Raw genomic sequence first — 17,202 nt, 5'->3', positions numbered from 1 at the left:
GGCTTTTGGGATGTCTTTCATTCAAATATTTGGTTTTTGAACTGGGCAGCTGGAGACACCAGTATCTTAGCAGCGTTGACATACCTATGCTGAAAATCATTCAAGTATCTTGAACAAGTCTTATTTTTGGTAGGCTCATCCTTGGTTCCTATTTCAAAATTTTCAGCTTAAGAATCCCATTCCTAATTTTTAACAAAACTATTTCTTAATGTATGGTGTGTTTTTATCTTGAGGGTAGAGAAATAGGGTTTAGCTAACCGAGTAGCTATTTTATTGACAGCAAAATACAAAAAAGGCTTTCTGAACATACTTATTTAAAAAGAGCAACAAAATGCTTGGTAAGGTTCTTTAGGGAATCCTTCCTACAGCGTACATGATTTGGTAACTGCTCTGATCACCATGGCAACATTTTCATTTGTCCTTCCGCGTGTATGGTTTTAACTGGAACAGCATGGGAGGAGAATATAGGGCATCCAGCTTTATTCTCAAAGGCTTTGTAACAACTTGCATTTGTGGCTCATCATTAACATTCCCATCTAAAATAACAAAATTGCCACGGCTTATTACAGTATTGCAAACAGCTTGCTTTCTGTTTCCAATTAGGGTTAGTGTCTGATATCCTGAGACTGAAACATTTCATTGCTTTTGAGGGTCTCTGGTTCTACGAGATTACTTTACAAAAATCCAGAATTATTATTCACCAGGGGAGAATGGAATTCTTTTGATCTTCAGTTTTTTCTCCAAAATCTTTCTTCAATGAGTTGTGAATGTGTTGGAGTTATGTTTTAAATAGATGGTTCCCATGTTTGTGGTTTCTTTCATCAATTCCTAAATTTCATTATGTTAAAAAAAAATAAAATGCATCTACTAAGATGATTTCATGCTTCTAATTTATAAAAAAAGAAATACATGGAATACCATGAAGTGCATATTTACGTTAGCAGATGTCTATAATGTGTTTGAAGAGGTTAAACTGTAGAAGCATAATTCCTTACTGGAAAACAGAACATCTTTCTCTGATGTCTTTGGGCCTTATTTACCAGTTCCTCAAATGAAGATACACTATTGGCAAATTAGTAATTTGAAGGGGAAGAGGGTGAGGTGAACTTGGAAGATCAGCACTTCAAATAAAATTGTAACAGCTTTGGATTGCATACAAATATATTACTTTGCTTAAGAACACCATCAAAAAATTGACTCTCTGGAAGAGAATGGCATCATCTGGTTCAATTTTTTTTTAATGCCAGCTTAATCCACAAATCAACATTTAGAAGAATATATTTTCTTCCAATCCCAGCAAACCATAAGATGTCTTTGTCGTTCTTATATTTTGTGCTGCCTTGACCTTTGAGGTAGTTTGGATAATCTGCTCTTGATACTTCTGTTTCATGCTTAAACATCTTGCCTCAGCTCTACACAAAAATATCCAAATGATTTTGTACATTTTTCTAAATAATGAATACATATCATATCATGAACTATAAAATGATAGAAAAAAAATCTCCAAAACGTGGGTTTAGCTAATAGAATGTTTTCTTGTGGGCTGAAGCAATGAGTTTATATTTTCATCAAATGGTCTGATTTGATTCCTACCAATTTTAATGAAAACAAAACCAGACCTGCTGCCATCCTAATGCTGTACTGCTCTCTCTCTGTTTCATCTCATATGCCATTAGGCTTGTTTATTTGTAGTTCATGCCCAGAAAGTAGTGGGTGCTCTCTCTTAACTGTGTGAGTTGGGGCTGTCATCTCACAGAGGGAGAACTTCAGAACAGAATTGGCTTCAAGGGGGTTTTTGACATGTTATAAGTAATCCTTTCTTCATATCCCAATTCTTGCTGCTCTGATGAAATGAGAGTTCCCAGTAGATTGGTGGTAAATTGTAATGTCTCAGTAGCACATGTGGGGCTGGCTGTTTTGCCTCCATGAGATTAATCTCCTTGGCTTACTTTGAATTTAAGATGCCACCATTTCAACCCTAAAAACTATTTCCCTCCTCTCTATTGTATACTAAATTCCCCTTCTTTGCTTCCTATATCATGTATTAAACTAGTAGCAGGGTGCTTGGCTGGTGCTGATACGCAAATTTTTCAAGCTAACCTCTATGAAATTATGGCCAAAGGAGGAGAAAAATATGGAGGGAAGTTTAAAGTAAGCTATTCTACATCACACCAAAGGTTAAAACAAATACAGCCTTTGCTAAGGTAAACAATTATTCATTAGGATGTTGTAATCAGGCATTTTTGCAGTGACTTGCAGCAGGATCAGCTCCAACAGAAGGAAAGAACACTTTGGGAACAACAGTCTGTGAAGGTGCCTATTAAAGCCTAAACTTCAATAAGGCAGTCATTTACCCAGCTGGATTTCTGATATCAAAGGAGTAACAAAGTATGTTCTTTGAGAGGACCTGATTATACAGTTTTTCCTATCTCTTCATTATATAGGGATAAAAATCTGTAGACATAATTTTCCTAGAAAATGCCATAATTATGGCTGTCCTTTGGGTCTGCATCAGAATATGGAATTGGTTCTTCAAGGAGACTAAAGAAAACTTGGAGGAGGAGTGGTTCCTAGGAAATACAGGCTTCTTTTACTGAAAAGTAATACTTAAAGTCATTAGACTGACTTAAATAGTAATGTGTGAAAAATAGTGTGCAAACTTAGCAGAATAAGTGTTACATAAAATTTTACAGGCACCTTCACATTTAATCTTTAGGTAAATAATGTACATTTGCATCTAACTGAATCCAGCTTTATAGCACTATTAAATTAAGTACAGCCATAAATACCAGAACTGGTATGAGAACAACTTTTCTGTCTGTTAGAGGAAGATGTACTTCTGAGTTTGTCAAGTACATTTACACCACTCACGCTTGTGAACAAACAAATGAGCAGCTCTACCCTAAAATTGGGTCTTTTCTTTCCCAAATTCCTAGTAGAAGCAGGAACTGCATAGGCTTGTCTATTACTGCCACCTACTGATAAAGTGATAAGCAGCCGACTGAGATGAAAAAGTACCAATACCAACTGGTAATGGCCAAAAGAGGGATTCTGAATTAATACACAAACTATCTGGAACAGAGAGCCAGCACTCCTGTTTTTGTGGGCTGCATTGTGTAAGATTTCACCTGCACTGGGGCAGTGCTGCACTGCTGGGGTGCAGTTAGACCTCATGCTTCAGTTCCAGACCACTCAGTTTAGGAAAACACAAAAGGCAAATACATTATTTGGCTAAATAGGTCAGGTGTCTGGCTAAAAATGCCTTCAAAAGCTGGAGAAGTCGTTGTGTGTATCAGCTGGAGCTCATTTTCCAGATTAACTCAGATGCCTGTTCCTCAGTGCTGCTGAGACACCAGTTTTGCCCTTTGCTCCCTGGAGCAGGTGAGGTGGCTGCTAACAGCAGAAAGGCTCAGCTCTAGGCCAGAGTGAGTCCTCAGCCCAGAGAGCACCCAACAGCTCCCACTGACTGCTGCTCTGTTCCTGCACACTCAAACTTCACTCCTGCCTGTTGGTTTTTTATTTCGGGGATGGGGGCTGTTCTCCAATTACTGGAGTTTGGGCCAAATACTTCCTCCTATGCCACAGCATAATAATACAGCCAGAACAGAGCTTAAGCCACTGCTTATGCTAAGAATGGCATTTTAGGGAAAATACACTAGGCATGGCATAAGGATGTGTTTCAAAAGATAACCCATTCCACAAAACGTATTTGTCGTGTAGCTTCTCTGCACTGTACCCTCTTGTGTCCTTGAGCTTTAGGTGGCATCCTTGAGCCCTTCACTCTCTTCATGGCATACTCTAAAGACATGCACAGATGTTCAGCAAAAGAATGGAATAAGCCATACTTTATAGAAAAGAGCCACTTTTGTGACTTTTTAAAAACCTTTCAAGTAGCAGTAACTCTAAAGATATTGATTGTGTAATCTGTCTCTGGCAAGTGTGGCTCACAAGACTTTTTATCCATACCTTTCTTGGATAAAACTGTTCACTACCTTGGATTCTTGTCTGAGAGGCTCCTCCCTGGAGAGCATACCAGCTTTTATCCTACTCATCAGAACAGAATGCACATAAATAGACTTCCACTATATATACCTGCAGTGCTGATATGAACATGTCACTCATACCCTTAAAAGATCAAGTGACAAAACTTCAGGTGCTAAGATTCTCGAGAAAAAATTCCTTTACAGAAACTTTGAGAACATAAAGAATGTTATAGATAGCAGCCTTTCTGATGTCTTCTTTCTCACCCTTCAGACGCTCTTTTTGTATTGAGTTTGCTTTACACTCTGGAAAATTACTTCAAAAAGCAACTATGAAATACAAATAAGAGTGCCATAAAAGTGATTACATTTGTTTATAGTTCTGTCCATACCAGCTAAACAAATACTTGTAACAGGGGTGTGAATATATAAACAGGATCTGGATAAACGAAAAAAAAGTACATTAAAAGATCATTAAAGAGGCCAAGTTAAGCACTTGTTTATGCATTTTCCATTTGCTTCTCTCATTTGTATGTACTACTATCCCAGCTCGCCACTGCAGGAATTCCCACAAGGCACAGTATAGGCAGTGCTCAATTAATGAGCAGTTAGTCAGTACTATTTTGGTGTTGTTATTCACTGCGTAGCCCCGGGCCTGATTTACTCACAAATTCTGCTTTCCATGTAGAGCTGTTCCCTGATGAGCTCCTCTGCAGTGCTCATCACAGGTTCTTCACAAAGTATCTCCACAGTATCCTGGAGGAATATGAGGGTGGAACTATTTGCATCTTACAGTGGGAAGCTGAGGCAGAGCCTGGACAGATTGTGAGTACCTGCTGCTCCAGAGTTAGCTCTTTCACCATCTCACTCAATGTTCCCACTTGCTCCGCCATCAGCTCTGAGTCCTCAGCTCTACAAACTGGAATGCCTTTTGTACATCAAACACAAAGAAACTATGGGGGGGAGAAAATTAACATGAAAGATTTGGCTTTATGATTTTCCTGGTCTTGTCAGTTCTCCCAGGCAGCAATGACCCTTAGCCTTGTAACCCCTATTTTGTGCTCCCACCTCACTGACCCTGCACTTGCTGCAACAAATGAAGCAGCCACCTGGTGCTTTCTCCAGCAGAGCTCATCCATCCTAGGGTAAGGTAAGCACAATGATGGGAAAATAGCAAGAGATCATGTAAATTATTTTAAATTAAATACAGCCTGAATATTATCTATCCAGTGATAGATAATGAAATGATAAAACATATTGTGGCAAATTTGCTTTGCAATCCCCCAACATCTTATCTCTTTACCAGGCATGTGATTAAAAAGTGTATTTGCTGTTGTAGATCTCTGTAGGACTTTCTACAAACCTTATTCTCTTCTGTACATGCATCCTGAAGTCTTTGTGCCACTTGTTAAAAATAAGTGTATTCTAGCTGCACATGAAGTAGCTAACCCCACCAGCTGGCTGCTACCTGATTATTGGATATTTGAAGTTCCACATCTCTGTGAGACATTCCTGTTTGCTCTCTGAGATGTGCTTGTCAAGATTTAGCTGCTGCCATATGGGCTGTTTTTGAATCCATTTCTACTTTTGATTGTCATAAAGATGTCAAGGAGTCAACTTAGACTGTAAAATTTATTATTACTATATTGGTAAGTTTGGATAACTGTGACCTAATTCAGCAAAACTTAAGGCTACTCCTCCAAACAGACAAGAAAATGCAAAAACTTAATTAAAAGAATAAAGGGCTCAGCAAAATAATAGACATATAATTTTAAAGAAAACTTCCTTAATTGGAAGTTAATTCATAAAATGTTAAGTGGAAAAATGAAGAAGATTATACTGTGTACTACTGAAAAGCTTTTATAGAATAATGCAGTCATCAGACACAGTCAATATGGGTTCTCAAAAGGAAAGTTCTGTTTCATTAATTTGATCTGCTTCTGTGATAAGGTCACTGCCTGCTGGATGAAGGGAAGGAGGTGGATGTAGTTTTTCTGGATTTTAGTGAGGCTTTTGATACTGTCTCTCACAGCACCCTTCTGGACAAGTTGTCTGACAGTGGGATGAGCAGGTTCATGATGTATCGGGTGAAGGACTGGCTGAAGAGCAGGCAGAGCTCAAAGGGCTGCTGTGAAAGGGGCCACATCTGGCTAGTGAGCAGGGAAGTTTCTCAGGGCTCATGTCTAGAGCCAGTTCTGTTCAATATATTTATCAATGATCTGGATGCAGGAGCTGAGCCCACCATTAACAGATCTGCTGGTGACACCAAACTGGGAGGTGCTGTTGACTCTGTAGGAGGTGTTACAGAAGAATCTAGATAGACTGGAAGTGATTAATGGGACAAAATTTAACAAGTGAAATGGCAGATCCTGCACCTGGGATGGAGTAAGGCACTTCCTAGGCACTCCCAAAGGAATCTGGGAACTCCTCTGCATCTGCACTTCATTGGATCAGAAAGCTGAAAAGGGAAGCAGTAAAGATATTTCTTCTCTTTGGGAAGATAAGCAAAATCTATTCCTTGTAAAGACCCTAAGCAAGGTAAGGAAAGGATTGATAAAACCTCAATATGGATAGTGAATCTGTTTAGATTATGAACACTGGAAAAAGAATAAAACACATTCTTGGGATGCAAATTTATAACCCTTTAAACTAATAAAGCCCTTCATGCCCTGATCTGTAATCTCTTTTAATATTTTTTTCTTTAAAAAACTAAAGGCATAAAGATTTTGTGAAAAGTAATATATCAGTGTTACTGCTACCTGGAGAGAAAGTTAAGCCCCAAACCCCTAAAAGGGAGTCTCTCATGAGACCTTCCTCTGCTTTCAGATGGAGCGGGCAGAGATCCATAAAACACAACTCCCTGGGGATGAACTCTGCTAAAATGTACACAGCTCCACACTGATCCTTGTTCTTCTGTTCCACTGCTGCTGTCCTAAAAATATCCCAGCTGCCCACTCAGGGCAACAATTAAGCAAACAAACATTTCAAAACCCCAGAATGCTATGGACTAACTGGCTTTGGTACATGAGTGCAGCTCTGGTGTCCATCATGTCTTCTCTGTCTCAGACACGAGATGCTTATCCAGAGGGACTCTGCAAATTTAACAGAAGCATCTTAAGTTTGCAAGCAGTCTGGGGAATAAAATGTCTGTCTCTTCTGTCTCCAGCTCTTGTGCCCAACATATTGTGCCTGTACTATGGTTTGTGTGCCAGAAGTACCCTCTGAGCCTGTACTGTCAGAAGAGTAAATATGCTCAGAAAGAGCATAATGAAAATGGTGAATTTTTTATAGAGTTCTTATAACTCAAATCAAAACATAACCAAACTCAAATTTTTCAGTTTTTCAGAAAAGTAATTTAACATTATCTAGAAGTTATATTCCAGATCAATTTTTCTTTTCATAGTATACATATTCATGATTCTTAAATCTTGGAAAAAAATCTGATTTTTATATGGGCAATTTTTAAAAAACATGCTTAAAACTCAGTGCCTTGAAGCCATGTTTAGATACTCCAATATCAGCTTGCTTTGCCAAAATGCTAGTCCTCATAAAAGCCTTCAAGAATGCAAATTGAAACTTCTTTACTTATGGGAGCTTCTGGAAATTGGGTTAATAGTTGGGTCTGATCATCTCATGATTTACATACAGGAGCACACAGTATCATACAGATTGTGGTGAAAGTAGGAGGCTTAGGTAAAATCTTTGGCTTTAAAAAATCTTGTAGAGATGCAACAGAAAAATGGAATAAGAAAGACCGATCTTCTACAACTAAACTGTGTTAGTAACCATTTCCTACCTGACTAACAAAAATGCATATGTATCATCCTTTTGACCTGGATATCCTGTTTGTATAACATGGAGAAACAGGTTTCTCCTGGTTTGTATGTAATACAGTTACTTATCCTTGAAGATAGTAGGTAATGCCATAGGGAAAATAAGATATTAAAGGATTGGGTGCTCTGTTTTGCCTGCAAAGAAATAATTACTCCCAGGTATAAGATCAATCCCCATCAGATCACCTGGCATGGGGGGAGAACCTAACATATTGGGTACAAGGAATGTAGCCAAATATAAGTAAATATTAATAGATGGACCAGTTTTTATTTCTGCAGCTGAACATGCTGAAAGGCAAGTAAAATGTAAATAGTGATTAATTATAGCATTTTTTGTGTAAATTCTTCCCCTAGTACTACTATTTGCTGACGAGTACTCAGTTGCATATTAAATGTGTTTTAAGTATGCAGCAAACTAAAACTGATGTATTTCCAAGACATTTTAGTTCTGCTTGTAAACCTAATATATAAAGGTTGAAATCATTGGTTTGCCTTCTAGTATCTCAGTCCACTTGATGAAAAATTAATCTTAACTAAGCAGTTTGAAAGGACTGTAGGCATTTTCCAACCACTTTTCATGGCTTGGGTATTAAAAAAATAGTCTTCGTTTTGTAAAAAAAAAAAAAAATCATTTATTTCCATTCTACTTCATACAGATCAGTTTCTGTTACTAATTAAATGTGTTTCTAATAGACTAGCACCAGCAGTCATTCATTTAGGCCTTACAGCTATTATACATAATCTTCTAATTTGTATATTAACAAGAGGCAAAAAGCAGAAAATTATGTACAAAATGTTATGTTTCACCTGAACTTGAGGAAGAAATGATTTACTGTGCACGTGATTGCATACTGGAACAGATTTTCTGGAGAGGTTGTGGAGTCTCCCTCTCTGGAGATGTTCAAGAACCATCTGGACACAACCCTGTGCCATGTGCTCTAGGATGACCCTGCCTGAGCAGGGAGGTTTGGACCAGATAACCCACTGTGGTCCCTTCCAACCTGACCCGTTCTGTGACTCTCATTCTGAGAAGCCACGTGCTTATTTATCCACATCACCTTTCCAGGTAGATTTATCATGGGGCAGTCTGAGGAAACAAATTTCTCCTTGTTACCTGTGTAACAAGTAAACAAGTAAATTCTCAAGATGCTGATAATAGTGTGTGTGCTCTCCTTCTTCTGATCGTATTTAAACCCTGCTAGCCAGGACAGAGCTCTGCAGTCAGTCCTTAGGCACCCAATTTCTCAGAGCGGTGGGTGAAGGTAACAGGTGAAGCCAAGCTCGGATTATTGACATCTCGTAACGAATTTAAGGATTCTTGGCCGTGATCCAGCTGCAGTTAAGGACACTTTGATTGTCTAACACACCCCTTCCGGAATTTCAACCCAAGAACACGTTACTTGCTGGAATAAAATACTCCACAAACAGTTGGCGAGCGCCGCAGCAGGTCTTTGCCAAGGCGAAGCGCTCTCTCCTCTTTATTGAATAAGTAAAGGATTGTTCTGGAAAGCTATTTTGTTCCTAACGCAGCGACTTTGAGAAGGGGCATTCAGCGGATTATCGAATAGCGATTTCCCGGGGAGGGTTTCCCCCGCAGCCGGGGGTAGCCGGGCGGTCTCGGAGAGGCGCACTCCGTGAGGGGGACGCGCCGCCGCCTCCGGCCCCTCTCCCGCGCCCCCGCCATGTGAGACGCGCGGAGCCGCCGCGCTCCCTCGGCGCCCCGCGGCATTGTGGGGGCTGTAGGCGGCCGCCGCCGCCGCCCGCGCCGCCGCCGCCCGCCCGGGCCGGGGCGGGACTGCAGCTCCCGGCGGCCGCGGGGCAGCCGAGCCCGGCCCGGCCGAGCGGGGAGGAGTCGCGGGCGGCCGAGCCGGGCCGTCGCGCCGGCGCCGCTGGGAGAGGCCGGCGCGAAGGGGAAGGGGCCGGCGGCTGCGGCGGCCAATGCGAAACTGGCTGGTGCTGCTGTGCCCCTGTGTGGTCGGGGTCGCGCTGCACGTCTGGCTGCTGCTGAGCTGCCCCGGGAGCCACCCGGCAGGTAGGAGAGGGGCGGGCGGCGGCGGATGCCTGGGGCATCGAGGCAGGCTGGGCTCCTCCACCCTCTCTCCCCTGGCGAGGAGAGGTCGGGGCTGGCGGGGCAGGTAACGGGGCGGGAGGTGAGGGGAGAGCCGTGGGGATGCTGTGCTGGCGGGGTTCGTCGGGCGGGGAGGGAGCGTCTCGTATGGTGGAGCGGCGGAGAGCAGCGCAGGCTCCGCCGCCCGAAGCGGAGGCACCGGGCGCCGTGGCGGTGCGGGGCTGCCGCGGGTGCGGGGCAGCAGCTGCCGCTTCCGAGCGCCTCCTGCGCCACCGGTGCCTACCCGCTCCCACCGAGGCACGTGGGGAAGAAATTCCCACCGATCCCGCTCATGTCGCGTCATTCCCGGTCCTAGGAATAGCTCTTCGCACTGCGCTGTGTTTGCCTCAGCGGGATTTAAAACCCCTGTGCTGCAAAAAGCTATTCATAGGAGCGGGTATCATCCAACACAAGTGAAATCCGATCCTTGAGGGCTTACCTTGTGCTCCTTATAAAATGAGGTGTAGTTTTCAGGCCACAAATCCTCATGCCTGAGGAAGCGGGCATCTGTTGGAACAGAAACTTTTGTCAGCTGCCCACAGGTGCTGTTTGACGATATTGGAAAATACTGTACGTGAACACATAATGGTGTTTTTTTTTACTTGGAGTGTGCTTAGAAGTGCTTAGTGACCCAGTAGCCTGTTCACTAATGGACCCACACTCTGCAACTGGTGCCTGTTTCCATGCAGGGTGTGCACAGCTGTGAGGAAACGAGAGTCTTCTGATTGCCAGTGGCAATTAATAGTGCAAATAAGCAAGAAGCAATTGCACTATTGCATAGTCTGAAGCTGCAGGGTTGTATAGGTGTCTGTCTGGTTTTTGCATATCACGTCAGCATCTGTCACACTTGAGCTATAAAAGAAAGGGAGATATAGTTGTTGAACTTCTAGCCTGATGCACGTTTGAATTGCCTGGTTGGTTTTGTTCATCTTTCACGGTGCCGTTTTGGAGCTTCAGAGCATTAATTTGGAGTTAGAAGTGGCAGTGTGGAATCTCGTGATGGCCTTCCCCATTTAAATGTGTTTTTCACTAACAAACATTTCTAAAGAAAATCCAGAAGTTTCTCAGTTGGTGTTGGTGTGAATGAGTGGTTTAAGTCACTTAAATAATCACTGTTAAAGGTATTAGCAAAAGTAGGAGTGACACAAATTTGTAAAAGAGCAGCCTAAGAAACTTGTGTATTGAGGTTCTCTCTGTTGCTTACTGCATGGATGAAGCATCCCAAGGAAACTCCAGCTAGAATTAATTTAGAATGATTTACACAGAGACCAAAGACTCAAAAGGATAAGGGTTGACTCTGGTTGAGTCGCAATGTTCAGGGTGGATCCCCTTGCTTTTTAAACTCCTGATGGAGCTTAGGTGCAGCTAAGTCCAGTCTTGGTCTCCAGCTTCATCAGAGGTTTGCATCTAAATGAATTAGCAGCGCTTAATCAATGACTAATTTAACAAAGTGATTTTCCTTTCCTAAATGTGAGTACGGAGGGTGAGAAATGATAGGAAATCTAGGTATATGTTCCCTCCAGTACCTCAAAGTATCCATAAGCTGCTGTTATTCTTTTTTGTTTTGGTCGTCTTCGGACTGGGAGTGCAGGGACTGCATGACGAACACGCATTGTACCCCCTGGTTTCTGTCAGGTTTAGGGGCAAGATTTGAACCGAAGGACCACACACAGCCGACTACCAGGAGCCAAGCTTGGATATTCAAAATATCAAAAGCCAAAGTAGTTCCATTGTGATCTTCCACTGCAAAGCAAGTAGACAACATTCGCTTCTCACCCAGAGCCATAAATCAACTCTTTTAACGTAATAAATTAAGTGTTATTCACCAAACTTTTGGTTTGGTGAATAACACTTGCTCCATTCACTGCAGTGGTTTTAACTCTGTGCTGTCCAAACTGTACACCCAGTTTCTCAGCATCCTGTTGCATTAATATTGAAATTTGTGCTCCTGTATCTGTGTGGAATTTTGTCAGTTGTTGAGGCCAACAGGATTCGCTTTAGTGATGGGTCTGATCTCATGTTCGTAGGAATCTGAGGGAAGCAAAGAATCAGCTTTCCTCAGTTTGCTGCCATCAGGGTCATTCCCATCCCATTCTTCAGGGGATACAATTAACTTCTTAACCTATACAATGTCAGGAGGATGGAAAGCCCACATAAACATAAATCTGATGTTTTCCTCCAACTTTTTTTTCTCATTTTCTTGCTTTAACTGATTTTGCAGCTGCTCCATTTTCAAAGACAGTATTAATTCAGTTGCCTTTAGGAATTTTATTTCTTCCTTTAGGTATACTACCCTTTTATTGTTATTCTTGCTATCTTGATAAACAGCTTCTAACCAGGTTCCTAGCATTTTGCAAATAATTCCTTTTCCATCCTTCATCTGGCTCCAGCCACCTTTAGCTGTCGTTTCACAGCTGTACAATCATGCCAGTTAACACAACCCTGTTCTTCTGAGAATTTGGAACTTGGACTTACTCTGTGCTTTCCTAAGTAATCTGTGCTTCTATTTGACATCCAGTCAAATATGCCAATTTGTCACAAATGAGTGGTTTAGGTTGCTTAAAGAATTACCATCAAAGGTTGTAGCAAAACCAGGTATCAGCTGAATTTAACCTGAGCTCACAACTAAGCACCTTGCAGCCAACTCACTTATTTCCTGCTGCCCCCCACTCCTGCAGTGGGATGGGGAGGAGGATCAGGGGGAGAAATAAAAAAAGGAAAAAACCCTCATGGATTGAGAAAGGAAGAATCAAGTTAGAATTCATTTAGAATGATTTACACAGAGGCTGAAGATGCAAAAGGGTAAGGGAGACCCTCCTGTTGAGTCATGAGATTCAGAGTGGACCCCCTTGCTTTCTAAACTCCTCATGGAGCTGAGGTGCAGCTAGGTCCAGTCTTAGTCTCAGACTTGGTCAATGATCAATATCTAAAGGATTTAGCAGCACTTAATCATTGACTAATTTAACATTTACAAAGTGATAGGATTTACTGTAATTGCTACAGTGACTTCGTTATACATCCCAGATAACAACATTCATGCTATACTGGCAGAAGAGTATCTAAGTCAGCCCACACATGCATGCACACTGACACAAAGAGATATATTTATATACAGGGGTTTATGAGTATCAATGGATAGAAGTATACCTGTTAAAAATTCCCCTGGAGTTCAGTGAAACACTCACATCAAATATCTTGGCATTTCTCAGTGGGAAAGAGTTGAGCCTCAAGGAATGTAAGGTTTCAGCCCAGGACCTCTCATCAATTTTGGGTGCTGATCCTCAGAACTTTGCAAACTGGAGCATCTGTGAGCTCCAAGAGACATCCTACTCAGGGAATCACTGACATCTTGCATAGCCTGCTGTAGTCCAGGAGAGCCAAAGGGCTTCACTGAGGACTAGTTCTTAGGGTTCTTCAGATGTTTGGCTTTAGTCATCCATAAATTTCAACCTTGAGCCTTGGTTGGTAACTGCTGGAATTTTCAAAAATCCAGTAACTGTGGAGTCTGTTCCACTCAGGGTACAGTTCAGGTAAGGAATGTTCCAGGCCTGTCAGGGGATGACTGATCACTGCTACTGTCATTCCCTCCTTGGTCAGGCAACATGAGTTCTTTCCCATGGTCAGTGTCACCCTCACCTTAACCATGATGGGGCTGGTTCCTGGTCCAGTCAAGGGACACTTCACTGCCCAGCTCATTACAGAAAGGCCTGTTGAGAATTTCTGAGGTAGAGCAGCCCTGAGGAGGGGGAGGAATGCACCACTGGGAAGCTGGGAAATGAGAGAAGTAGCTTTGCTCTTCAGAGTTTCCCTGTTTCAAGCAGTTATTATTGGAGTTGATGGTCATTACTGTAAAACCATGCTGCATTGGATAATGTTAGGATAACTAGGATTTTTAAGAAGTGGGTTTTTTAACACTGAAAGAGCAAGTGTATGGTTTCTGTGCAGGGTTATTTAGTTGTAAATAAATGCTATTGTAAAGTTACTATTGAGTAATGTACTCATGCTGAGGGGAGGAATAACGATGCCTCCTCCAAAATGAGAACATATGTCATCCGTAGGAAAATGCTCAGTACTGTACGTGTGTTGTCTTTTTGCAGGCCCAATCCTTGCATGATATTTAAGGAAGAATCTGTCTCTTAGCCTTCAAAGCACCACAAAATGTACAAGGTGTAGGTATGGCTGCCTTGGCAGAAGAAAGAAGGATGAGCCAAGGGACCTCAGATGTCTTCTGTGTTGTATTTTTTTTATTATTCAGAGTGTTTTAGGAACATTAGTGACTTTGTATACAAAAGAAAGAAATTTTTTAAAATTTATTAAATTTGTTAAAAGGCTTCTTGAATCTGAAACTACTTAAGAGGATCTGGTAGTGCCTGATAAAGTCAGTCTTGTTTCTCTTGAGTAATTTTTTTTCCTTGTTTACTACTCCAGCTGCTCTTTACTACCTATCACCTGGAATCCCTGGTGTGAATAAAAAGTAAATCTTATAATGGGGCAATGTTTTGCAATAGCTGTGACATAAAAATGTGTAATTTGTATATTCTCTGGTATTTCTGTGTAGTTGTGTACAATAGTTGTGTGCTATCTCAACAGCTGCAGAATTAGCTACCAGTAGAGGTCAAAGACAGAGTGAACAGCAATTCTGTATTTGAGGAGTTTAATTACCCTCCCAAATAATCATCACCACACATTCAAATGGAAATCTGTCAAAAAGTTGATAACCTGTTTTAGTGATTATTTACCTTGGCTTCATTGACTCACTCACGCAAGATTGGAATAGACATTCCCAGCCATCAATTGTGCTTCCTATTTCTATTAAGCAGCTCTTGGTTTCTGTCATAGAATGGCAGGTGGGCAGCCTGCATTTATTTAGTGAGTGCTTGGGGTGGCTTTTTGTCTGTTCACTTGGATTCCTGGCAATCATAGGAAGAGGCTGTTCCAGAGGCTTGTTGTCCTGATTAAAATTATGTTCTCATTTCTAGCCTTACTTGCACCTGGTTCATGCCCTTTAATTCTTAAGCCTTTCAGTCAAAAGGGTCTTTGTCCTCCTTCAAGTATGTCTTCAGCATGTAACCACCGAGGTCAAAGGTGTCTGTTTTAAACCTTTGCTTTCTTAAGTTGAGCACTTCAGGTACTTCTAACTTGTAGTGGAAAATAGAAAACAGTTCTAGAAATAGAAGACATTTCTAGAAAACAGTTTGGTTTTTTATCTTTCGGTCAGATGGCTTTAAATGTAAACAGTGTTCCAGTCTTCAGTCATTCCATTTTCTTCCTCTCTAGGAAGTACCTTCTGTAATAAAGTCTTCCTTTTAACTACCCCTTGTGAAAGGCCTGTAGTTTGCCTGCATTCTTGGCCCTCAGTCTCTCCCTGTGCAGTATTCAGACTTTCTCAGTGCTCATGATCACATTTACCTTGGTGTCACAGAAGATAGAGTACACTTCTTGTAGGCACTACTTAGTAATTTGAAAAAAATAAATAGGATCAATCCTGAGACCAAAGGCCTTTGTTTTAGTGTTCTGATTTCAGTGGCTTCCTGCTTTTTTTTTTGTTCATCAGTTAATGAGACTGTAATTCACACTTCTGAACAAGATTTGTGCAGGAACATGCTTTTAGGTTTAATTGAAATCCTTTTCTAACTGGTTACAAACAAGTGCTATCCAAAGAAAGTTCATGAGTAGGAAGCTTAGTTAATTTTTTGTAAAAGTCTTAGATAAATGCTAATTATAAAATGACCTCAGAAACTTGAGAAGGAACAGACAGACCTGCTTTTAGCACTCCAGGTGGATTCATTGCTAATTGTGTGTTTTAATTGATGGCACAAATCTTATTGAGTAGGAAGTTACTCAGTGTCGGGCTTCAGCTACAGGGACTAATCAGAAAGCCCCACACATTCTGGGTAATCTTCTGCTACTTTGCTGATGCCCTTTAAGTTGTTATTCCTGTTACATTTCTGGGGGGGTGGCAGCTAAAAATTGGCCCATTTGGATTTGTGAGAGTCAGTCTTCTACTAGTGAACAATTATGCAACAGATTAAAACCCAGCATTTTCTAGAGTCTGCTTGTATGCCATCTGCTGTCCTGTGGCACAGCATGTACTTTTTCAGGCACTAGCCTAATGGAACCAAAATATGGGAACAGGCTATGAGGTGAAGTTTTGCTAAAATATGGGACTTTCTTAAGAGAGGATGTTGTCTAAAATCTGGTAGTCCTGTCTGTCAGGGAGTAGCCTGCTTGGTCACAAAGTTATTTCATCTTTTGTAGGTATGTAAAGACTTAACAGGCTGGGGGCCTTGGAAACTGAAACTCATCAGGTCAGGTTTGGCATTGGCAGTAGATGTGCAATCCTGCCTCAAATGCCAGTTGTCCCCCACCCTTCATCTGTCAGATCTTAGTATGACATGGTTTTTCATGGATAGGCCACCCCCAACATAAAACAATCCCCTAACTTTTGATGGACACAAAATAAGCTGATGGTATTTTCCAAATTAATTGAAGTTTTTTTAGGGTTTTCAGTTATTCTGTAGACAGATGTCTGAGTCATTGCGAACTACTGATGAGTGGCTCTGGCACTGTATTTTTGTATTTTGGCGCTGGAGCAGGGGGCAAAGAGTTGGCCAGAGTTGGCTGAATTAAGGTTTTCAACAGTTATCTTCTAAATTGCCCACTGAGTTGAACAGCCAGAAGAGAGCAAGTAGCCTTCCCTGGATGCAGACTTTTGTTCCATGGCAGCAGGGATTGGTGGCCAGTTTTCATCAGATAAAGGTGCTATACTCTGCTTCCCCTGCCCTACCACAACCCCACCCCTTCCCTCCACAAAATAAAAAAAGAAAAGGAGGCATCAGTTTGTGTTGAAAAAAGATTTTTCTTTGTTTCTTTTGACTTTTCTACTGGGAACAATACTTTGGCCATTGTTCCCAGTTTTGTCTAGAAATGTGCAAGTATTATATAATTAAGGTGTTTTAGGGTATCATCACTCCCCCACTGTTACTACTGCCACTTGGAAATTCAGAAGGACCTTGCTGTCCTATTTCTTCCAAGGAATGCTGTTGATGTAAAACAAACAGAAACCTCTGCCTGCAGAGGTTTTGTTCTTTGAATCTGTAAATCTTGTCTAAAAGCTTGCTTGCCTCACAGAGTACTGCAGTGACCAGGGGTGCACATCTTGGCAATTTCTAGCTCTGGGGTGAAGTAGGTACTGCAGGGAGGTCAGGAAGCTCTGCTTGTAGCAAAACATGTAATGCAGATGAGCTGTGGCAGATTACTTTAAGTGAAGTAGATTAAAAGG

The 17,202-nt window shown here is 41.6% G+C and overlaps 1 protein-coding gene across 2 annotated transcripts in view; it reads left to right on the top strand.

Annotated features, from left to right (window-relative positions):
- Nucleotides 1-9,694: 9,694 nt before the first annotated feature.
- B3GALNT2 (beta-1,3-N-acetylgalactosaminyltransferase 2) overlaps nucleotides 9,695-17,202 on the top strand; it is a 29,828-nt gene continuing 22,320 nt past the window's right edge. The window contains exon 1 of one of the 2 annotated variants that reach the window (XM_066546787.1): nucleotides 9,695-9,845. In XM_066546787.1, the coding sequence (XP_066402884.1) occupies nucleotides 9,752-9,845 (94 nt within the window). In that variant the 5' untranslated portion in view covers nucleotides 9,695-9,751. The remainder of the gene's footprint in view (nucleotides 9,846-17,202) is intronic. The other variant, XM_066546786.1, reaches the window with a different exon arrangement.

The sequence above is a fragment of the Molothrus aeneus genome, chromosome 3, assembly GCF_037042795.1.
Source record: "Molothrus aeneus isolate 106 chromosome 3, BPBGC_Maene_1.0, whole genome shotgun sequence".
NCBI lineage: Eukaryota > Metazoa > Chordata > Aves > Passeriformes > Icteridae > Molothrus > Molothrus aeneus.
Note: the sequence above shows the minus strand (reverse complement) of the source record. Positions and strands in the feature narration are given on the sequence as shown.